General features: G+C 41.5%; 1 protein-coding gene and 1 pseudogene across 1 annotated transcript; both read left to right on the top strand.

Moving 5' to 3' along the window:
• Positions 1-7,988: 7,988 nt before the first annotated feature.
• Positions 7,989-11,794, top strand: LOC117470419 (annotated as a pseudogene).
• Positions 11,795-18,809: 7,015 nt separating this feature from the next.
• On the top strand, positions 18,810-22,244 carry LOC117470567 (extracellular calcium-sensing receptor-like). Its single transcript, XM_034115387.1, has 6 exons — positions 18,810-18,967; positions 19,110-19,380; positions 19,498-20,304; positions 20,463-20,693; positions 21,051-21,174; positions 21,337-22,244. Exons 1-6 carry the CDS (start codon positions 18,810-18,812, stop codon positions 22,242-22,244), a joined length of 2,499 nt encoding a protein of 832 aa, XP_033971278.1.
• The last annotated feature ends 1,929 nt before the right edge of the window (positions 22,245-24,173 follow it).

Below are 24,173 nucleotides of genomic sequence, written 5' to 3'. Positions count from 1 at the left end.
TGCGTGCTCAGCCCTCTCCTCTACTCCCTGTTCACCCACGACTGCGTGGCCACACACAGCTCCAACACCATCGTGAAGTTTGCTGATGACACGACCGTCATCGGCCAGATCACAGACGATGACGAGACGGCATACAGAGAGGAGGTCGAAAACCTGACATCTTGGTGCCAGGAGAACAACCTCCATCTCAACATCAGCAAAACAAAGGAGCTGATTGTGGACTACAGGAAGCAGCAGGGAGAGGGACACGCCCCCATCGCCATCAATGGGACTACGGTGGAGAGAGTCAAAAGCTTCAGGTTCCTTGGGGTCCACATCACTGAGGACCTGACATGGTCTCTTCACACCACCACCATCACTAAGAAAGCTCGACAGCGGCTCTTCTTCCTCCGCAGGTTGAGGAGGTTCAAAATGGATTCCAGGATACTCTGCAACTTCTACAGGTGCACGATAGAGAGTATCCTCACTGGCAGCATGACGGCCTGGTACGGCAGCTGCACCGACCTCGATCGTAAGGCTTTACAGAGGGTGGTGAAAACTGCACAGCACATCACCAGGACGGAGCTGCCATCCATGGAGGACCTTTACTCCCAGCGGCTCAGGAAGAAATCACTACGGATTATCAAAGACCCCCATCACCCCAGCCACAAACTGTTCTTTCTGTTGCCGTCTGGCAGACGTTACCGCAGCATCCTGGCAAGGACAAGAAGATTCGGAGACAGTTTCTTCCCGCGGGCAGTGAGACTGTTAAAAAATTGAACTGTTGAAACAACTTCAAACATTCAACTGCTACTCAGTAGTATGTATCTAATACCTAATATATATATATCATTCCAATAACTTGTATATAGACTCATACTGCACTATTCCACATCATAACTTTATTTCATTTTTATAACTATTATTATTTTTGTATTGCTCTTGCTCTTATTGTTATTATGTTATGTTATTATGTTGCATTGTTGGAGAAGCCTGTGACATAAGATTTTCAACTGCATAATTACTCTGTAGCTATGTCAGATTGACAATAAAGAACCTTGAACATGTGACGATCTACCATGCTAGGAGACGTGAATATATCACGGTTTCGTCCCTTCAAACGTGACAGTTACACGGTATTGTTAACATGGCCCAAACAGTGGAGAAATACCCGGAAGTGCCAAGCAAATGGTCTACCGCGCCTATTGGTCGGTTTTTATTGTCAAAATTAGATGTTTTTAATTTATTTTTTAATCATCACACTTGATTTCGCCGATTTTCTTGTTGCCCTAGCTGGTCGACACCTCTTTTAGCAGAAACAAAGGCTACATTAATGTATTAAATCGATGTTAATCCATGTGTGTGGAGGTGAGGATGTGGAATTAACGGACGTGACGTTGTGCGATTGCGTTGCCAGGCAACCCAATTTACAAACTCTTCAACTACAACCCTAATTATATTTTAAAACATTTTAGAAGGCCTCACGAAATACTTTAATGTAAATTAAAATGTAAATGTGAAGGAGTGTGTGTAATGTGGTGATTGACATTATTCACCCACGGATCTATGGGTTGGGGGTATTGTTCCGCACGGACATTTTAGTTAAACGGACTTACTGTTGATGTGAAATCCGAAAAAAAATACGTTATACACCATAACGGTGCACAGCTGATATAAAAGGACTTGTCGTTTTTAAAGATATTACTGATTTTCTTTGAATATAAGAATGTAAATACTGAGTTGAGAGAATAGTCAGGGGATTTGGGTGATGGGAGACACATCTATGGATTCAGAATTTCAATAGCTTACTGTTAAATGACAGATATACCTTTCTGTCTGTGATGTTTTACAAATCAGATATTATAAGTAAAACATGTGAAATAATATAGCAATATCCTGTACAATTATGTGAAAACATGAATAAAACTACACATCTTCAGATATTATACATACACAAGTGTCCTACACTAATAATACAAAGTTATTATGGCTGTGTGCACCGCCTAGTGGTTAAAGCACGTTATTGAATTAGTTGTGTATATGATATGTCAATGATCCTTAGAAAATCTTGAAATCTTGAAAGGGATATGCAAAATAGCCATTATATACAGTCTTTAATGAACTATTAGTAGAGAATAACGAGTAATGAATATACTTTATAGGGATCTGCAGATAAATGTTTAGTCTTCTCAAGCAGCAACTATCAAATATCTCTCCTGATTGTTGGCACTTGACAATCACCTTTCCCTGAATTTTACTCAGGTGTAACTAAAGCCTGATTTAAGGGTTGTTTATATTTCACATCATTAATCAGAATCTGCAAAGTAACTAAAATAAATGTAGTGGAGTAAAAATACCAGGTTAACCTCTGAATTGTAGTGGAGTAGAATTGCTGTTTTGTTTAGTAATGGATATTGAATATGGAATAAAGGTTTTGACAAGACCTGGTGTAACAATAATCAAAAAGGACATTAAAAGAGCCCCAGATGTCAATGATCTAAACAAAACAGCACACCTGAAATGTATTAAATACTTTATTAAGGGCAGTGAATTAGTTTTTTCTGTATGTTTTTCAAATCAGTGTTATACAGTAAGTGTCATAGACAGTGTTACATTGCTATTATTATCCTTAAAATATATATTATAAAACAAAACCATTTATGATCTTTTTTTTTGGGTGGTTTACTAATGACAGTTAATTCTGTTTCTGCTATTGATGGTTTCATTTTTGTGAAAGATAATCAAATAATCAAATTCAATAACGTGCTTTAACCACTAGATGTGCCTTTCTATCAACTGTGCACCGTTATGGTGTAAATACAGCCTATCTACCAATTGGATCAAATATAAAAGTCAGCCGAATTATTATTGATACTGCAAGGAGACGTATTGTGTGAAAATAAATGTAAGATGTTGTTTAATTGCGGATATATTTATGATCCACGTCACGTTTTCAGTTTTGGCGGCAGTGCTTCCTGTTTGTCCAGAAGTCTTCTCATCAGGGCTCTATAAATACAGAACTACGGCAGATGTGTCATATTTAATGCAGCCAAACCGTGTATTACAATGCCGTTATGTGATGACCTCCAAAGAGAAAAGCAAGCAAACTCGGAATAAAGTATTATTTTATTTTTTTTAAATGTTTTCGGATTTCACATCAACAGGAGTCCGGTTAACTAAAATGTCCGTGCGGAATAATACCCCCAACCCATAGATCCGTGGGTGAATAATGTCAATCACCACATTACACACATTCCTTCACATTTACATTTTAATTTACATTAAAGTATTTCGTGAGGCTGTCTAAAATGTTTTAAAATATAATTAGGGTTGTAGTTAAAGAGTTTGTAAATTGCGTTGCCTGGCAACGCAATCGCACAACGTCACGTCCGTTAATTCCACATCCTCACCTCCACACACATGGATTAACATCGATTTAATACATTAATGTAGCCTTTGTTTCTGCTAAAAGAGGTGTCGACCAGCTAGGGCAACAAGAAAATCGGCAAAATCGAGTGTGACGATTAAAAAATAAATTAAAAACATCTAATTTTGACAATAAAAACCGACCAATAGGCGCGGTAGACCATTTGCTAGGCACTTCCGGGTATTTCTCCACTGGTTGGGCCATGATAACAATACCGTGTAACTGTCACGTTTGAAGGGACGAAACCGTGATATATTCACGTCTCCCAGCATGGTAGATCGTCACATGTTCACGTCTTGCCGTGATACCGGGTTGGATAAAATATAGATTACGATTGTTTTACGATGTCTAAAGTTACTAATAAATCACGTGTTGTCTGCTTGTGGCGCAGAAAGTGTTGCATGCGCACAGGGCCGTCCGTGGCCAACTGGAGGCCCCACGCAAAGTTATATGATGAGGCCTTCTGTTTTGCGAGCGTCGTCGACGGACGGACGGACGGACGGGTTGAGGCCCCCTCCGCAAGGTGAGGCCCCCTCCGCAAGGTGAGGCCCCCTCCGCAAGGTGAGGCCCCCTCCGCAAGGTGAGGCCCCACGCAGTCTGCATGATCAGCCTGTAGGGAGGGACGGCTCTGCATGCGCAGTCCGCACCCCTTCAATGCAACAGATAGGAGCAGCTCGGGCGCCCACCAAGCCCCCAGGAAGTGCGCCGGACTCTGAGGAAAATATTCTATATTATTGAAATTTTTTTTTTTTTAAACTAAATGAACTACCCAGTATTAACTATGTTATAGCCCTTATTAGAATCATTAGGTCCTTAAAGTTGTAAAATGCACTAAAAGCCGAATCTGGATTTATTTTGTCTCTCCAATCATTATAGTGAGCCGAGAGCGGGAGCTTGGGGGCGGGGCTTAAGGGGAAACTCAACTGCGCGTGCTCTATGCTCGACAGCAAGGCATGATGGGTAATCTGTGACGTTTTGCTCTAGAAAATATCAGTCCATGTTGTCCTCATGCGCCAATGAGCAGCTCTCATAGGAATGAACGAGGCCCTGCCGCCGACGCTGTATCCAGTTTTTATAGAGTGGTGCAGGAATGACGTATTTACCCGGAAGTAAGCTTCGCATGGGTTCCCTCGACAAAAAAGCAATGGGATTTCTCCATAGGATTTTGGAAAATAGCTCGAAATAAGGTCTGTTGAAAACGAACCTGTTTGATAAATGCACGTTTTGTTCAGCCGAATAATATCCACATGTCTACCCTACTTTTATAATTTTCTAATCATAAATCTATAAACTAACCAAGCCGAGTACAGCAGGGTCGTACGACTTCAACGTCACGCCAACTTAAGATCGATATTCAAAAATACAGATTCAAAATTGTACAAGTTGAAGCGTTTGTTTTAACAGTTTGCAAGAGCATAGGTACTTGCTTTCAAGCAGAACAGGGGCAAACAAACTTAGCGGGAGTGTTTACGTGTTCGGCGTAATGACGTACAACGTCCTCGACAACTTCTGTAGTCCTATTCAGCCACTTGTTAACAACCATCGTTTTTCCGACACGTAAACTCTTCAAAAATCACCAGTCGGGTCACTGCTGATGTATTTAATGTTGTAGAACAAAACGTGATCCGTCTCTTAAATTTGTGTCAACCACAGACCTTATTTCGAGCTATTTTCCAGAATCCCATGGAGAAATCCCATTGACTCTGGAGGTTCATCCCAATGTCCCTCGACTCCTCTCTCTTCTCTCCTTGGCTCGACTTGACCCGGAAATCGATCGGGACATGCCATGTTGAAGGACCTCCCAATCGCTTAAATGCACACAAAGGAGTCGAGGAGGGAGGAGGCTTGCAGAGGAGACGAGAGTGAGGATACATGAGTGCAGACTACGCAGAAGTGTTTTCACTTCTCGCACATGTAAGAAATTAAAATCAATGTTTAATGATGTAATATAGTTTAAACATACAGTAATTTTATAACTGTTTTATTGTGAAAACGTTTCCGGTTAGCATTCGCCTGTGGTTAAAGTTTATTTTGAAAAGCTATTCCGGAAGAGATCTCCGAAGTACCAACAGTAAGCTTGACTTCCGGGTTTAACAAAAACGCGATTACAGCCGTTAAAATGCATTAAATAAAAAGTCATGAAAGAGAGTATGAGGAGAAAAGGCGTGTGAAGTGATGTAATGAATGTACAACGTCTGAATCCTCTGTTATGCGCGATAACGGACATTGAAGACCGAGGTGGGAGGTCCCCCTGCAACGCCAACCGGCACGTGAGGAGGAGCCAACGGAGGAGATATAACCAGCTGACGAGTATGGTTCGTTCTCTCTTCACCCCTGCACCCCTGCGAGGCAACAGCTGCTCTGCCTCCTCCTCTTACCTTCTGCTTGTTTCGTTACCACGCCATTTAATTAAAGTACCATTTAAACCTTTTCGGAGACTCCATTAGTCTCTTTATTTTAAGTTTCTCTCCTGGACGCGAGAACAACAAATATCTACACACATCAAAGCGCCGCCATGTTGGCTCACCCGTCACACATGGCCCCCATCGCTATCAGCACCGACGCGTCTGACTACGCTGTAGGTGCGGTACATGAACAATGGGTTGACGGCGCCTGGCAACCGCTCGCCTTTTTCAGTCGCCAGTTAACCCCCAGGGAGGGCAAGTACAGTGCGTTCGACAGTGACCTCCTTGTTTGTTGACCACAAGCTACTCACATTCTGCATGTCCAAGGTGGCCAAGCCGTGGTCCGCCCGCCAGCAACACCAGCTCTCATACATATCCGAGTACACCACGGACATCCAACACATCGCTGGTAAGGCTAACGTGGTCGCGGACTGCCTCTCCAGAGCGGTCATCGGAGCTGTGCAGCTGGGCCTCGATTACCTCCCCATGAGCACGGACCAGGCCTCTGACCACGGGGTCCAGACCCTCAAGGCCTTGGACACAGGATTACGCCTGGAGGAGGTCACGGTCGGTGACTCGGGCGCAAAGCTGTGGTGTGACTTCCTCACGGGCCAGCCTCGACTGCTAGTTCCTGCGAACTGGCGGCGACCCGTTTTTGAGGCGATACACAACCTTTCCCGCTCCGCCTGGAAACCGTCGGTGAGGTTGGTGTTGCAGAAGTTTGTGTGGCAAGGGCTTAAAAAGGACGTGAAGACCTGGGTCGACTCATGCGTGGCCTGTCAACGGACTAAAGTGCACCGCCATACTAGAGCCCCTTTCAAACTTTCTGCGGTTCCTGAGAGGAGGTTTGACCATGTCAATGTCGACCTCGTAGGTCCACTGCCCCCCTCTCACGGTTTCACCTTCCTCTTCACGATGGTGGACAGGACGACCCGCTGGCCCGAAGCCATTCCCCTCACCTCGACAGCATCTTCTGACGTGGCCCACGCGTTCATCGGCATGTGGGTGGCGCGCTTCGGGACCCCGTCTGACCTCTCCTCTGACCACGGCTCTCAGTTTACCTCGGAGCTCTGGAACACTGTTGCCGAGGGTTTGGGGGTCAAGCTGCACCGCACCACCGCATATCACCCCCAGGCTAACAGCTTATGTGAGCATTTCCACCGATCCATGAAGGCGGCCCTGCGTGCCGGCTTGACAGACGGCAACTGGGTAGATAAGCTCCCGTGGGTTATGCTCGGCCTCAGGTGCGCCCCCAAAGAAGACCTGCAATCCTCGTCGGCGGAGCTCGTGTATGGCCAGACGCTACGAGTCCCCGGAGAATTCATTCCGGCCACCACGGTGCCCTGGTCTGCGGCCAGGCAGCGCTCCTCCCTGCTGGAGACCGCCAGGACATTCACGCCCGCCCCCACGTCGCAGCACAGCAACCCAGCTTTCCGGGTGTCCCCCAGACTACGGTCGCCGGATTTTGTTTTCATTCGTCACGACGCCCACCGCGGCCCCCTTACGACGACTGCTCATGTGTTTCCAGGTCGTTGGAGTTGGACTCCCGTCTCTCGGCACTACAATACAAACATGATACATATTAGCATGTTTACTTATGTTATTGTTTTTTAACTATATAATTATTTTCTCATACATTTGTAATTTTATTATAAAACCAATGCACTACCGCATGTTTTGGTTTTCATATTTGTGTGAATATACAAGTTGTATTTAATATTTCCACAGATGTTTCATGATTATGGATTTTACATTTTGTTTTCTATTTTTCCCTTTTCATTATTTGACAAATAACAAATTTTCAGCCATGAAAAACGTATTAACTTCAACGTTTGCTTACATTTTTAAAGGGGTATCACTAACCCCATCATGATGCAATTTCATTTGACATATTGGTCTTACAAACGGTCAGCGTAAAACTTTGCAAAGCATGAACAGCAGAGCGCTCTGACATCATGAAACAGTGATTCGATAAGAGGACCTCAATCATCATCATCATCATCATCATCGACTATATCTCCTACAGAAGCTCTGAAGGAGATATAGTCTGTAATAATAACAGTAACTATAACAAATGTGTGTGTGTATATGTGTGTGCCAGATTATTCCAGATGTTGGACCATTTATGTACTATGTTACTGTTTGTGCTTTTTGTGGGAGCCTTTGGAGCAGACAACACTGAATACTGTGAGATGCTGGGAGACCCAGTGTTTCCTCTGTTATCTAAGGATGGAGATATAACAATTGGAGGAGCTTTCTCCATCTATAGCCAAATATCGAAGCCTTCTCTCTCCTTTACAGATGTTCCAGAAGCTCTCACATGCTCCAGGTACTGTTTCATGTATTGTCTCTGTTGGTTTCATAACAGAATAAATAGTCATATTAGTAAGAAAACTGTTATTAAAACTTTTTTTTTTCTTTTCAGAATACAGTTAAGAGAATTTCGTTTTGCCCAAACAATGATTTTTGCCATCCAGGAGATCAACAATAGCAGCTCATTGCTGCCTAATATCTCGATTGGTTATAAGGTATTTGACAGCTGTGGTTCAACACTGCCTTCAACGCGAGCAGTGATGGGTCTATTGAATGGACAGGAAAGGACTTTGGGTAAAACCTGCTCAAGCCAGTCATCTGTTCATGTCATCATCGGAGCCTCTGAGTCCTCCTCAACAATTGTGATGCTACAAAGTTCAGGGATTTTCCAAATACCAGTGGTAAATATTTGTAATATTTCATGTTTGGACTGATTTCCAAATTGTTTTTGCAAAAGGCTTACAATTTTGTAGATCTGGCATATAACAACCATCAACAAAGACTTAATACTGGTATTATTGTGGTTTGTTTCAGGGCTATGCTTAGGTTAGGATTAAAGGGTTTGCACATAAGCAGATTGAGGAAAAAGACAGACAATGATTAAAACATTATTTTACTTTCACTTAATACTTATCTGAAATCAAAATAAATGTATTTAGTTTTCCCTTCTTTTTTTGTTAGATCAGCCACTTTGCCACATGCGCTTGTTTGAGTAACAGAAAGGAGTACCCCTCTTTCTTCAGAACCATCCCCAGTGACTATTATCAGAGCAGAGCCTTGGCCAAACTGGTAAACCACTTTGGCTGGAAGTGGGTTGGGGCAGTTAGAAGTGACAATGATTATGGTAACAATGGCATGGCAACATTTATCACAGCTGCACGCCAGGAGGGGGTCTGTATTGAATACTCAGAAGCCATATCAAGGACTGACACCGGTGGGCACATTGCAAAGGTGGTCAGAGGGATAAAAAGCGGCACTGCCAGAGTTTTAGTTGCCTTCGTAGCCCAGGGTGAAATGGACATTCTTCTTGAGGAAGCCCTGAAGCAGAACCTCACTGGGCTGCAGTGGGTGGGCAGTGAGTCCTGGATTACAGCAGGTCATCTGGCAACTAAGAGGTACTCAGGAATCCTGACAGGGACTCTGGGCTTCACCATCAGAAAAACAAAGATCACAGGCCTCAGAGAGTTTCTTTTGCAAGTAAACCCAGGTCAAGACCCTCATAATAATCTGCTGAGAGAGTTCTGGGAAGCCACATTTGGTTGTAGTTTTCAGTCCGGTCTCCATGGTCAGACCCTGTGCTCAGGCTCTGAGAAACTAGAGGACATCAACAATACTTTTACAGATGTGTCAGAGCTAAGGATATCCGGCAATGTGTATAAGGCTGTGTATGCTGTGGCTCATGCCATGCATAACATGTTAAAATGTGGTGATGCCATGAATCCTCAGTGTTTCTGGAAAGATGTCTTTGAGCAAACAGAGGTAACAGGTTAATACATTCAGTAAATTATTTGAATTCAAAAGACTAAAATCTTACAGTAATTCACCACTTTTCTAATTTGGTAGGTTGTGAAACACCTCCAAAGTGTGAATTTTACCATTCAGTCAGGAGAAAGGGTGTACTTTGATAGAAATGGAGACCCTGCAGCGACCTATGAGCTGGTGAACTGGCAGAGAAATCCAGCAGGAGATACTGTGTTTGTGGCTGTAGGGAGCTACGATGCATCACTACCAAATGAAAAGCAGTTTATAATGAATGGAATAAACACAACATGGGCTGCTGGATCCCTAAAGGTAAAAATAGTTTAGAATAACTCATTGTGGAGGTAATCTTTCAAATACATAACTGTTCCCTGAGACATTTCCGTAATTAATGACCAAATTAAAAAGGTTGATTCTCCTGTCAACAAACACATATTTACCTATGTATACTCTATATATTACTGACTGGGATTGGCACTTTCAAGTTGTAGATATACGTGTAAGATCAATGAGAAAAATATAATTTTTAGAGATACTAAAAAAGAAAATAACATTCATAAATGAAGGGGCAACTAACTGTGAGTAACTGATGAGTTGAGTGGTGTTTTTACAGAGGCCTGTGTCCGTCTGCAGTGAGAGTTGTCCGCCAGGTTTCCGGCAGGCTGTGATTAAAGGGAAACCCATCTGCTGTTTCTCCTGCATTGCCTGTGCTGCGGGAGAGATCACCAAATCCAACAGTGAGTAGAATCTTTCCATACTGTAACTCATTTTATATTAATATATGTAGAAAGTCTACGAATTCCAGTGTCAATCCAATAAGTCTCTTAACATTACAAGGCCATTATTTATTTCATACAGTATGAGCATAAAGGTGGGGTAGGTAAGTTTGAGAAACCGGCTCGAGATACACTTTGTGTTATATTCCATGGAATGCTCTTAACATCCCGATAGCAATGAATATCTTAAGTGCTTTGACAAAAAATCCATAAAAAAATGTCATCTGTGGAAGCCGTAGTACTGTAAAAAGCATGACCAAGCCGGTCTACCTGCCTGTCAGCCTTCCATCTGTGCACAAACTTATCTTGTGCCCTCATTGGTCATGTGCGCGTTCGTGTGTGTTGGAGGAGGGGCTCTGTAAGGAAGTGGCAGATTTTTTCCGGCTGTGTATTTTCAAATTCTAGCGCACTCGAGCTGGTTTCTCCAAAAATTACCTACCCCACCTTTAAGTCTCATAACTTGCAGCTTACAGCACAAACACATTACAGTGTTCCATGTTTTCTATTCAGATTCTGCCGAGTGTTCGCCATGCCCACTGGAGTACTGGTCAAATGAAGATCACAGCCAGTGTGTTCCAAAGGTGATCGAGTTCCTATCTTATGGCGAAACCATGGGCGCCCTGCTCACTGCTTTCTCGTTGTTTGGAGCGATTTTAACACTGGTGGTGTTGTGTGTCTTCTTTCGGTTTCGTCACACACCTCTTGTCAAAGCCAGTAACTCTGAGCTGAGCTTCCTGCTGCTCTTCTCCTTGACTCTGTGTTTCCTGTGTTCTCTGACCTTCATAGGTCAGCCCACAGTGTTGTCCTGCATGTTGCGACACACAGCATTCGGCATCACCTTTGCCTTGTGCATGTCTTGTATCTTGGCTAAAACTATAGCAGTGGTGATGGCTTTTAAGGCTACAAGGCCGACTAACACACTTCCTCAGTGTTCTGCTGTGCTTCAGAGAACAAATGTTCTCAGCTGTACTTTACTGCAGGTGTTGGTCTGTGTGCTGTGGTTAACCCTTGCCCCACCATTCCCCTACACAAATACAGCTCATATCACTGAAAGGATTATTCTAGAGTGTAATGTAGGTTCACCTATAGGGTTCTGGGCTGTGTTGGGGTATATAGGACTCCTGGCTGTGATGTGCTTCATCCTTGCTTTTCTGGCTCGAAAGCTGCCTGATAATTTTAATGAAGCTAAGTTCATCACTTTCAGCATGTTAATATTCTGTGCAGTATGGGTCACTTTTATTCCTGCGTATGTTAGCTCTCCTGGGAAGTTCACTGTGGCTGTGGAGATATTTGCCATTTTGGCCTCTAGCTTTGGGTTGCTCTTCTGTATATTTGCTCCAAAATGTTATATTTTACTGTTAAGACCAGAGAGAAATACTAAAAAAGAAATGATGAGAAGAAACTAATCAAAATGACCTTAAATTAGTGTGCATGAAAGTGAAACCTAAACGTCTGAGATGCTATTTTTTTCCCCCCACAATATGTTTCCTCAAAAACAAGAACAAAAACAAGACGCATAAAAACAAACATGCTTATATTTGGATAAATGTATTTTCTTTTTATATCAATATTGAATTTAGACCCCATCTCTTCAAAGGACATCATGACATTTGAATCTGCCAAATAAAGGTCTTGGATCATTTTTAGTCCTTGTGACTCAAATAATTTGAAAGTTGCATCTGCTCTTCCTGGCACAAAACAATGAATACCCCATACTGGACTGTATGGTGATAATGTATGTGGTGCTTTTAAATATTGGTTCACATCAAACGAGATCTTTATCATGTGTTTTACAATTGGATTTTTTGTTTGTTTGCGTACGTTTCTTACTGTTTCTGAATACATGTATAAGGGAAGAGGTAGTTTCAAACAATGATATTCCATTTCAGTCTAATGCGGAGCATCCTTTGAAGAAAAATAAAACATGATAGTTCTCAGCTGCCCAGTAATACCACATTACATTTGGACACTGTAAACCCCCTTGATCATATGGTAAATACTATAAAGACAAACCAAGGCCTGCCCTCCTCTTATTCTATATGAATTTAACCATTTTCTTCTTAATTTTAAATGTTTTGAGAAAAAATCTAATTGAGGCGGCAGGGGAATATTTTGAACTAAATAAAGTAATTTTGGTATTATATTGATTTATAATTCTCCCAATTATAAATAATGGTAGTGCAATCCATCTATCAATTAACTCATTTATTTCCATCATTAAAGGTGCATAATTAGCCTCAACAACATTTTGTAAACTAGGCATTATCTGTACTCCTAAATATGAATTAAATTGATTTACCTCATCAATTGGGTTCCTTCTTTCATGCTTCTTAAATAATAAAATAGAGGATTTAGTAATGGTAACCTTGTAACCTGAAACATCACCAAACGTGGTTATGAGCTGAGTTGTTTCCTTTCATTTGGATATGAATACAATTATGTCATCAGCATACAGGGAAATCTGTGTTATATCTGGCCTACTGTTATTCCACTAAATTGATGAGATGCTATTTTACTCTTTTTTGTATTTAAAACCATTGCAGGCCGTTAACACAGCAGCACATTAAGCATCCATATTTGCAGTTTTTTAAAGGCTGTTAACAATGTCAGTTCACGGCATCCCTGAAGCTGAATTCTAAATCTGATATTCTCAGCTGTGATGTGAGCAGATGTGAGAGCCATCTGGGCAGGCGACAATCTTGAAGTAAGTACATGGGTACTAATTAGTTGGTCTATCTATCTATCTATCTATCTATATCTATTTTGAAAGTAACATTGTTTTATCATAAACTATCATTTTGATTACTGAGTAAACCATATTAATCAGGAGATGAATGATTTCATGCTGTCACTTTGATGCAGGTTCCAAGGTCTGTTTGCAGTGAGAGTTGTTTGCTTGGGACGCGTCAGGCTTTTGTCAAAGGGAAGCCTATCTGCTGTTTTGATTGCGTCGCCTGTGCTGACGGGGAGTTCAGCAACAGCACAAGTGAGACAGCATTTACGCTAGCACTCACCGTGTTTCTATTGGGCAAAATCACTCCAAGCACTTTACTTATCTATCTAAAGATGTGTGTGCTGTACAGCCTGAACATGTTGTGACAAATGCCTTCCCGAGTACAAGTCCAATGAAGAGAGGAATAACTGTGATTTGAAAGCTATTGAGTTCCTCACCTTCAGGGAATTAATGTGTATGTTGGTCTCCTTTTCTGTCTTTCTGTGCCTGCCTGGTGATGACTATAGCCCTGTTATTCTTCCACTACAGAAAGACTCCTTTTGTAAGGGCTAACAACTCTGAGCTGAGCTTCCTGCTGCTCTTCTCCCTGACTCTGTGTTTCCTGTGTTCTCTGACCTTCATCGGCTACTATGCTGTATATTTGCACCCAAATGTTTTATTATTTTACTCAAACCTGAACTGAACACAATAAAACTGAATCAAATTAAATACAAATCAAATTAGTCTTTTAGTTTTTTGTATTTCATGGTTTGTGGTTTGGCTTGAATTTTGCAGTGACACATTCATACTATTCATTACAAACATATTAGCTAAACCAAAACATTAAGATGATTCCATGTTGTTCTGTCTTTCCAATGACCGACATCCGTCTCCTTTTGACTGCTATAGCCTTAGTGGCCTCTTGGGGCAGGCTAGTGTGTTCCCAGTTGAAACGTTTGTGAGGGATTTCCATTCTGCCATTTTGTTTGAGAGCCACATAAAGGGTGTTTCTCAATGCCGAGTACGCTTGCTTGGTAGCACATGTCTTCCGAGTCACTTGCTTCAGAAGCGAGGCAAGAATACTTCCTGGCATTCGGAAAACGAAGAGTGGAACAGGCGAGCAAGTGTGCAGGTGTGCGTCATATGAGAGGCCCCGCCTTACATTTTCCGCCACAGATTTGGGGAAATTGGTCCGTGCGCAAAGCATTGTGGGGATTTTAAGACCGCGGAGTCTACACATGTGCAGCCTCGAAATGTCTCGCTACGAAGTACGCCGGGCTCGGTAGAATTCCAAGTATGCTTGACATTGGAACAGTCCTTCGGCGGCACTCGATGACGTAGTATGCTTGAAATAGTGGCTCTGGAGCAGCTTTACTCGACATTGAGAAACACCCAGGGAGTATGGCTCCTGACTCAATCTACCTCCATCCGCTTATTTTTCCTCTAATTTGGGGGATCTGACGCAAGTGTAACCGCGGCCATGCACACGGCCTAAAGTTTAGCTGTTCTACTGATCAAATTTGCCCTTTAAAGGTAGGGTAGGTAAGTTTGAGAAACCGGCTCGAGATCGCTAGAATTTGAAAATACACAACCGGAGAAAATCTGCCACTTCCTTACAGAGCCCCTCCTCCAACACACACGAATGCGCACATGACCAATGAGGGCACGAGATAAGTTTGTGCACAGATGGAAGGCTGACAGGCAGGTAGGCCATCCAGTTATTTTAGCCGGGCCGGCTAAAATGATTGGTCGTACTTTGTACAGTACTACGGCTTCCACAGATGAAATTTTTTTATGGATTTCAAAGCACTTAAGATATTCATTGCTATCGGGGTGTTAAGAGCATTCCATGGAATATAAAAAAAGTGTATCTCGAGCCGGTTTCTCAAACTTACCTACCCTACCTTTAACTCAAATGTATCAAACAGCAAAAACTCCACAGATTCAATTAAAAAACACGATACAGTTGGCAGTCAACAAAAAGGTTCAAGACAAGGATTTACTCCCAAGAGTATGATATTTATTTATCAATATCAAACACGTTTACAAACAATACTTTAATCAGTAAAAATAACAATTTATTATTAATTCATCTACACCAAGAATGCTATTTAAAATGGTATCCAGCCTATAAAAACTGACTAAATGAGCGCAGACCGTTACTGTTGGGAGAGGGGAAGCAAGCAGGTAAAATCTAAATATTACTCACCGCCACTCACACATGCCCTGTACAGACACAGCAACTGAAAAGAAAGTGATAAATTAAGAAAGGTGCAACATTAACTAAACACACACACACACTTAAGGGGCAGTGAAGTGCACGTGAGGGCCTAACACCGCTGAATCCCAACTCCCAAGGCTGCCGCTCACGTCAGGGGTGCTGGAGCCCTCAACAAAAGACAAAAACACAACAGTATATCAATTCATTGGATAAGATTCATACAGATAATAAAAACACTAATACTCTTGGGAGATTAGGAATTGGAGCAACAATGTAAACAAAAGCATCAAAAACGAACTACTATAACAAACCAAAATAAGGGAAACAAAACAGTAAAAATGTTATACTGCTGCCTGGTGGTAAAAAGATGCATTGCCTATACATAAGCACCTATCATTACAGTAATGTTACCGGTATCCAAATATTATTTAGCCCAGTTATAAATGGAGCATGAGTTTATTATCTAGCATGACTTTAATATCTCTATCTTCTTAATTTTCAGCAAGTGTTGCCAGATAGAAAGACATTTGCCAAAGAGTTGGATAAAGAATATGCTATCATGGAAAAGGAGCTGAGGAAAACTATCGATGCCCAGAATTATGTGTCAACAATGGCAGACATATGGAGTGCTAACAACAAAAGTTTCTTGGGGGTGACTGTGCATTGGATCGATGCAGATACCTTGAAACTAATGAAGGCTGCGATCGCTTGTAGAAGATTTAGGGGTCGACACACGTACGACGCAATAGCAACAGAGCTGGAGGACATTTTCTCTCAATATGGACTTACCAACAATAAAGTGACTGCATGTGTGACGGACAATGGGAGTCACTTGGTGAAAGCGTTCAAGGAGCATCAGCAGCGGCAAGTGGAGTCCGATGAGGAGGAGGATGAGGTGGATGGCGATGGTGAGGCAGACTTTACAGACCTTCACAGTGTGCTTGCCACCGCCAAAGATGATAATGCCCGGGACGGGCTATGTGTACTGCCTCCCCACCATAGATGCGCAGCCCATACACTTAATCTAATTGCGAACAATGAGGTTGATAAATGGCTGTCATCTAACGTAGAATCTAGGGCTGTGTATCGTAGTGCTACAGCCAAATGTTCAGCGTTGTGGACGAAGGCCAGCCGCTCCACAGTCGCATCAGAGTTCCTTGAAGAGGTCAGTGGTAGAAAGTTGATTGTCCCCACAGTAACAAGGTGGAACTCATACTTTGACGCCTATTCTCGGATCACAGAAATGCCCCTCACTGACATCAATAATATCTGCACACAATTTCAAATGAAATGTATGAACGACAGGGAATACCAGTTTCTCAAGGAATACTGCTCCATTATGAAGCCTTTCACAGTTGCACTGGACATCTTACAGGGTGAGGACACTTGTTTTATTGGAACGCTTCAACCAACACTAGAAGTTCTCATGGGAAAAATCTTAGCAATGAAAACTGGCCTATCAGCAATGACCACTGGGCTGCCTGAAGTTATTGTGGGAGCAATCAAAACTCGATTCGCCTCAATAATTGACTCCAAGGAAGCGCTGCTTGCCGCTGTCTCACTGCCCAAGTTTAAGCTGCGTTGGGTAAAAGAAGAAGCCAGAAGAGACCATATCAAGGTACTCCTCATGTCAGAGTGTCGTTCCCTAACAACACAAGAGCCTGCAGCCCTGATGCCCGATGCCCCTCAACCTGATGCTGTTGCCTCCAGCGAGGAGGATTTTTTGCCTTTGACTTACAGCCCGTTACCACAGCTGATGCGCCCATGTCTGTGGAAACAGAGGGAATGTCTTATTTCAATTATGCCCCTACGATGGAAAGTCTGCACCAGTTTCCAAGAATTAAAAAAATCGCACTCCGCTGTATTGCCCCAACGCCATCCAGTGCATCAGTAGAAAGACTTTTCAATCTTGGAAATCTTGTGCTCACCCCAAAACGCAACCGTCTCGGTGATGGACGCTTTCAACGCCTTCCCCTGATGCGCTTCAACCGTCATTTCAGTCAAGGCGGTAGTGGAATAGGCCAGCCCCCCACCATAGAACAATAAGTAGGCTATAGGTCAAGGCTTTAAGGGCTTTCATACTTAAATGTATTTTACGAGCCTTAATTGGTTGCATTCTACCTCTGTTTTGGCAGTAACGGGTTTCCTGTTTATTTTTTTATTTTCAATATTCCAATGTGTGTGTTAAATATAGTGGAGCCTCATTTGTTTTGTGAAGTATTTCCATCGAGGCCTTTTTTTGTATTTAGACTTGACCAGACTTTGTTTGGTAGCCTATGTTCTAGGCGTTGTTTGGCAAATAGCAGGGCTCCTATTTTTGGCCTACGTTGCATTTAGTAGCAATCTTAAGCAATGTTTGTCCAACATGTTAATAGTGTTGGACTAAAAATGACTGAGCCGTAAGCTATTCCTTGAGGCCTAATCCTTTTCGTATTTTTGATAAAGCTTCTTCTTTGTCCACTCAATACATTCAAACTTCTTGTGCTTGGAACTTGAATTAAATAAAAGAAAGAAACAAAAAGAAAAATATATTGCACACCTTGTCATTTCATAATGTTATAGGTTTCATTATAGTGAGCTCTAGCTAATATATATAGGCCTAGACTTATAAATATTTACAGTATCTCTACTATAATTGACCAGACTTTGATCCTTTGTCTGCTTTAAATAAGTTTATAAGTTGTTAGTAGCCTTAATGGCCTACACAGTTGTTATGCTATACCACATTGCCCTTCACTGGATGTATAATGAGCTGCACTAAACTATATTTTAGCATTTAAAATACCTTGCCATTCTTTTGCGGTTATTTTGGTGAAAGTAACTCAAAAGTAACTCAAAAGTAGTGTAACTCATTACATTTCAGAGACAGTAATATTGTAATGTAACTTATTACTTTAAAAAGACAGTAATAAGTAATATGTAATATATTACATTTTGGAAGTAACTTGCCCAACACTGATCTTCAGTGTTGGGACGCTGTACATATCCGGCATGAATCGCTGAAAGGTTTGGGAAGCTTTGTTTCGTGAAAGGCTGGCAGAGGGTGTGGCCTGTGGGTATCCCCACGTCAGAGTACCCAGGAAAAAGATGAGAAATCTCCAACGAGGCGTTTTGGGCAGGTCTTTTCTGTGTTAGAGTTGTACTCCCTACAGGGTGTGCTTTGAGGGGTTTTGACTCTGCAGACCGTTTACATGCATAAAAACCTTCATAACACACAAGGGGATGGGTAATAACCGGAAAAGCATGACATGGGACCTTTAAAAAAGGTAACTGTCAATCATCTGTCAATCAGCAAGACTAGTTTCTGAAGTGCAGTGAAAAACAAAAATAATCTTTTGAGAATTGAGACTGTGCTCGCATTGGCTGCTGATGTTTCTCATGTGGTAAAGAAAAACTATAAAGGTCAGCTTCCATGTCAGACGTGCTTTTGTGAAGAGGAGGGTGGTTCATGATGGGTTGGATCACTATCATCTTATTCACTCTGCTGGCAAGGACAATGTCGGAAAACCAAACATGCAATTTCATTGGGCAGACAGGGTTTATGGAGTTTTCAAAAGAAGGTGATCTAATTATAGGAGGAGTGTTTTCTATAACCAGTACTCGCAAACTGAATGATAATGGCTACCAGGCTTTGCCAAATGAATACTGCACAGGGTAAGTGCTTAAAATATAATCTATAAAAATGGAATGCAATTTATGAAAATCGCAAGTTTAACAGTATGAGTGTGTCTGGTGTGTTTCAGCTGTAATAACTTCTTTATTAGTAAAGTTCCAATACTTAACATTATGTTTTCAGGTGGCATTCCAGGGAATTGAAATTCGCCAGAACGGTGATTTTCACTGTGGAAGAGATTAATAGAGATACTGAGCTTCTTCCTGGAGTTAGTCTGGGTTATAGGCTGTTCAATGGCTGTGGGAGTGAAAACCTGGTACACGTAGCTGCAGAAGCTGTAAATGGAGACGACTCCAAAGGCTGCAGAAGTCACATCCAGGCTCTCTTAGGTCATTCATCTTCTGGAGTGAGTGAAGGCATAAACAGCATACTAAGCCCACTATCCATTCCACAGGTGAGTAGATACAACTGTAGTGTCCAATTTGTTGCTTTATATATATATTTCCATTTTTAAAATATTTGTATTTTTATTTGCTGTATTTTGCATGTTGTTGTTGTTTTTGCTTTGAAGGTAAGCCATCTTGCAACCTGTGCTTGTTTGAGTGACAGAAGACGGTACCCCTCGTTCTTCAGAACTGTGCCAAGTGACCACTTCCAAATCATCGGTATTGTGCAGCTCATGAAATATTTCGACTGGCGTTGGTTTGGGATTATTTACGCTAACTCTTTGTACTCAGAACAAGGAACCGCTCATCTCATTAAGGAAGCAAAAAAAGAGGGCATATGTGTTGAATACACATTACCTTACTCATGGAGATTAAATGGAAGGCAGATGTCTCCTTTTGTAAAGACAATAAGGGAATCCTCGTCAAATGTGGTCCTGTTGTTTATGTCTTTGTCTCTTACCAGATCGTTACTGTCAAGAATTGAAAAACATAACATAACTGGAAAGCAGTGGCTAGGTAGTGAGTCTTGGATCACACAGGTAGACCTAGCTTCTGTCAAGAGAAATAACATTTTGCAGGGGGCAATGGGCTTTGCCCTGCCTCAGTCATCTATTCCAGGTCTTGCTGAATTCTTGCTCAACTTTAAACCTGCGGATGAACCACAAAGCGCTATAGTTAAAGCAATGTGGGAGATGTTTTTTGACTGCACCTTCTCGTCATCAAATATCTCTACTATGTGCACTGGCACAGAGGATCTCAGGACTGTCTCCAATGACTACACAGACGTGACACAATTCAGGGCTGAGAATAACGTGTACAAAGCTGTGTACTTGGTGGCATATGCCCTTCATGCACTATTGCAATGTAAAAATGGCTCAAATCCCACCACAGGAAAGTCCTGTGTAAACAAGAATGAAGTTGAGCCTAAGCTTGTAAGTTCAGTTTTTATTTGAATATAACTTATTTGTTTATTATTGTTTTTGCGGTAAATGCAAAAAATACATAAATATCATATTATACATATAAGGTATTAGTGTACCATTTGAATGTTAAGTCTATGATTGCTAAATTGATCATTGTTCCTCTATAGGTGTTGGAACACATTAAGTATGTGAACTTCACAACACAGAATGGAGCGAAGGTTTTCTTTGATGAAAATGGAGACTCAGTTGCTCAGTATGAATTAGTTAACTGGCAGATGAAAGAAGACGGCTCTATGAATATTGTAAATATCGGTCAATATGATACCGCTTTTCCAGAGGGGGAAAAGTTCAAACTAAAAAAGAACACCACAATTGTTTGGGGAGGAAACAAGAATAAGGTAAAGTGAACAGAGGGTCAGTCCCCACATACTGTTTATGCAAACTATGAGATAGATAGAAGGTCTTTACTTGATAGAAAACTCATTGATGTCAGATTTGTTTGATGATTAAAAACACATATATCATTGTATTGCAGACATTACATATGTCCTAACCCACACAAGATAACAGACAAAAGTTCTTATAATACTGATCATAAAATTTCAAATTGAAATGTAATGTACAAAGTACTTTAAAAAAGCTAATTTAATTGTGTTCCTTATACTTTATAAGAACTTAATGAACTATATGTCCATGATATACAAAAACATTTTGTTTCATTTGTGGGTTTTACATGCCGGATTTTACTTTTTCAGGTTGTAAGGTCTGTCTGCAGAGAACCATGCCCACCAGGGACTCGTAAGGCCATGCATAAGTTGAAGCCTGTGTGTTGCTTTGACTGTTTTGAGTGCCCTGAGGGAACAATAAGTAATGAGACAAGTGAGTATATAACTTAAAATGTAATGTTTTCATGTGTTTTCTAGTGGGGATATATGAAAGAGCAACAATACATTCATATTTTTTAATATAATATAATATTTGTACATTTTATTGTTTGATTATTTCTTATTTTAGTGTAATGATTGTATTTCTCTTTCACAGATTCCCCTGATTGTTTGATCTGTCCACCTGAGTTTTGGCCAAATGAAAATAAAGACAAGTGTCTTCCGAAATTGACTGAATACCTGTCTTACAAAGAAATCATGGGAGCACTTTTAACTGGATTTGGCTGTGTTGGCGTTTTTCTATCTCTTCTGACATCAGTCATATTTTTGACTCACAAAGAGACTCCTATTGTGAGGGCCAACAACTCTGAGCTGAGCTTCCTGCTGCTCTTCTCCTTGACTCTGTGTTTCCTGTGTTCTCTAACCTTCATCGGCCAGCCCTCTGAGTGGTCCTGCATGCTGCGACACACAGCATTCGGCATCAGCTTTGTCCTCTCTATCTCTTGTGTTATGGGGAAAACAATAGTGGTGCTAATGGCCTTCAGGGCTACACTTCCAGGCAGTAATATGATGAAGTGGTTTGGGCCTGCCCAGCAGAGACTCAGTGTTCTGAGTTTCACTCTAATACAGGTTATCATTTGCATACTTTGGCTGACAATCAATCCTCCGTTTCCCTTTAAAAATATGAACCACTATAAGGATAAGATTATTCTTGAGTGTGCCCTGGGATCACCTGTAGGGTTCTGGGCTGTGTTAGGATACATAGGGCTCTTAGCTGTGTTATGTTTTCTACTTGCTTTCTTGGCTAGAAAGCTGCCTGATAATTTTAATGAAGCTAAATTTATCACATTCAGCATGTTGATATTCTGTGCGGTCTGGATCACCTTTATCCCAGCTTATGTCAGCTCTCCTGGGAAGTTCACTGTGGCTGTGGAGATATTTGCTATTCTGGCCTCCAGTTATGGGCTACTATTCTGTATATTTGCACCCAAATGTTTTATTATTGTACTCAAACCTGAACTGAACACAAAAAAACATCTGATGGGGAAAACTGAATCCAATTAAATACAAATAAAATAAGTCTTTTATTTGATTTATGGTTTGTGGTTTGGCTTGAATTTTGCAGTGACACTATTCGTTACAAACATATTAGCTAAAACAAAACATTACATTTTAGATGATTCCATGTAGTGAATCCTACCTATCTGGTGCTACAGTACTGACATTAAAGACATTTAGAATCATTTGTATTTCATATTAATAAATCAGTTAAAAGTTTAAACCATCCATGACTTTCTGTGTTTTCATTTCAACTTTATTTATATTTCACAAAAACATGTAAAAATGTGTTTTATAACCTCTCCTGCACTGTTTGTTATTTAGTAGCCCCAAATATATTAAAATAAAACATCTTAACCTCACTTTATTCAGGGACATTACTTTGCAGACCATGTTCCAGTGGCGGCCGGCCCATAGGGGCGCTAGGGGTGCCGCCCCACCTCTTCCCACATTCTAGATTCTCATTAAAAAATACTTACATTTTAATTAATTTTAATTAAAAAAAGTATTAACAAGGTACATATTATATAGCTGGTGTCAGTAAGATGTATAATCTACGATAAAATATAGATTACAATTGTTTTACGATGTCTAAAGTTACTGATAAGTCACGTGTTTGGGGCGCAGAAATCTTTGTCCATCGACTCTCGTTAAAAGTGGTGCATGCGCAGTCCGCACCCCTTCAATGCAACAGATAGGAGCAGCTCGGGGCGCACACCAAGCCCCCAGGAAGTGCAACGGACTCTGAGGAAAATATTCGTAGTGTCCAAACGACGGCACTACAATTTCCCTATCAGTCCGTGGCGTCACCCGGACCCAGAAAGACTTTTTCCCCATTACCAAAAATGGTGAATGTCGGTAAATCAGCCGATAATTTTTTTTAAACTAAATAAACTACCCAGTATTAACTATTTTATTTTACCACTACCCGTTCCCTCGTCTCAGAGTCAATGGGATTTCTCCATAGGATTTGGGAAAATAGCTCGAAATAAGGTCTGTGGTTGACACAAAATTAAGAGACGGATCACGTTTTGTTCTACGACATTAAATACATCAGCAGTGACCCCACTGGTGATTTTTGAAGAGTTTACGTGTCTGAAAAACGATGGTTGTTAACAAGTGGCTGAATAGGACTACAGAAGTTGTCGAGGACGTTGTACGTCATTACGCCGAACACGTAAACACTCCCGCTAAGTTTATTTGCCCCTGTTCTGCTTGAAAGCAAGTACCTGCGCTCTTGCAAACTGTTAAAACAAACGCTTCAACTTGTACAATTTTGAATCTGTATTTTTGAATATCGATCTTAAGTTGGCGTGACGTTGAAGTCGTGCGACCCTGCTGTACTCGGCTTGGTTCGTTTATAGCATAACATTAGCATTTTGGTTCTGGCAATTACATTTATGATTAGAAAATTATAAAAGTAGGGTAGACATGTGGATATTATCCAGCTGAACAAAACGTGCATTTATCAAATAGGTTCGTTTCAACAGACCTTATTTCGAGCTATTTTCCAAAATCCTGTGGAGAAATCCCAAAGCTTTTTTGTCGAGGGAACCCATGTGCAGCTTACTTCCGGGTAAATACGTTATCCCTATCAGGGGAATGTGGGGTTGGGCCACGGCCGGCCATTGCCGCTCGAAAGCGCTGAAGACGCTGTAGTACATATGCCAGGCCTGTAAGTGGCGCTGTAGTCTGCCACAAAAGCAGCGAAGAAGACTTCCCGCGCATGGTTACCATGGTTACCATTATGTTTATTCTCCGCTGTGGCTTTTTTTCTCCCTCCCCGAGGCAAGCGTTTGCTCCTGCTGCTTTAATTCAATGCAATCCCTCCCTGTCGAGGCAAGCACTGTAATTCTCTCCGGTTAGTCCACCAGCAGATGACAAACACCCACCTCTCCGCCTCTTCCAAGGAACGAGGGGACCGTGCGGCAGAGT

This window comes from Trematomus bernacchii, unplaced genomic scaffold (assembly GCF_902827165.1).
Source record: "Trematomus bernacchii unplaced genomic scaffold, fTreBer1.1, whole genome shotgun sequence".
In the NCBI taxonomy this organism is placed as follows: Eukaryota; Metazoa; Chordata; class Actinopteri; order Perciformes; family Nototheniidae; genus Trematomus; species Trematomus bernacchii.
Note: the sequence above shows the minus strand (reverse complement) of the source record. Positions and strands in the feature narration are given on the sequence as shown.

What these genes read in the sequence shown, in the direction of transcription:
- LOC117470567 (XM_034115387.1), top strand. Translation starts at nt 18,810, where the DNA reads ATGTCGGAAAACCAAACATGCAATTTCATTGGGCAGACAGGGTTTATG. An exon ending in CCAAATGAATACTGCACAGG is followed by an intron (nt 18,968 to 19,109) that starts GTAAGTGCTTAA and finishes TTATGTTTTCAG; the next exon opens with GTGGCATTCCAGGGAATTGA. An exon ending in AACAATAAGTAATGAGACAA is followed by an intron (nt 21,175 to 21,336) that starts GTGAGTATATAA and finishes TCTCTTTCACAG; the next exon opens with ATTCCCCTGATTGTTTGATC.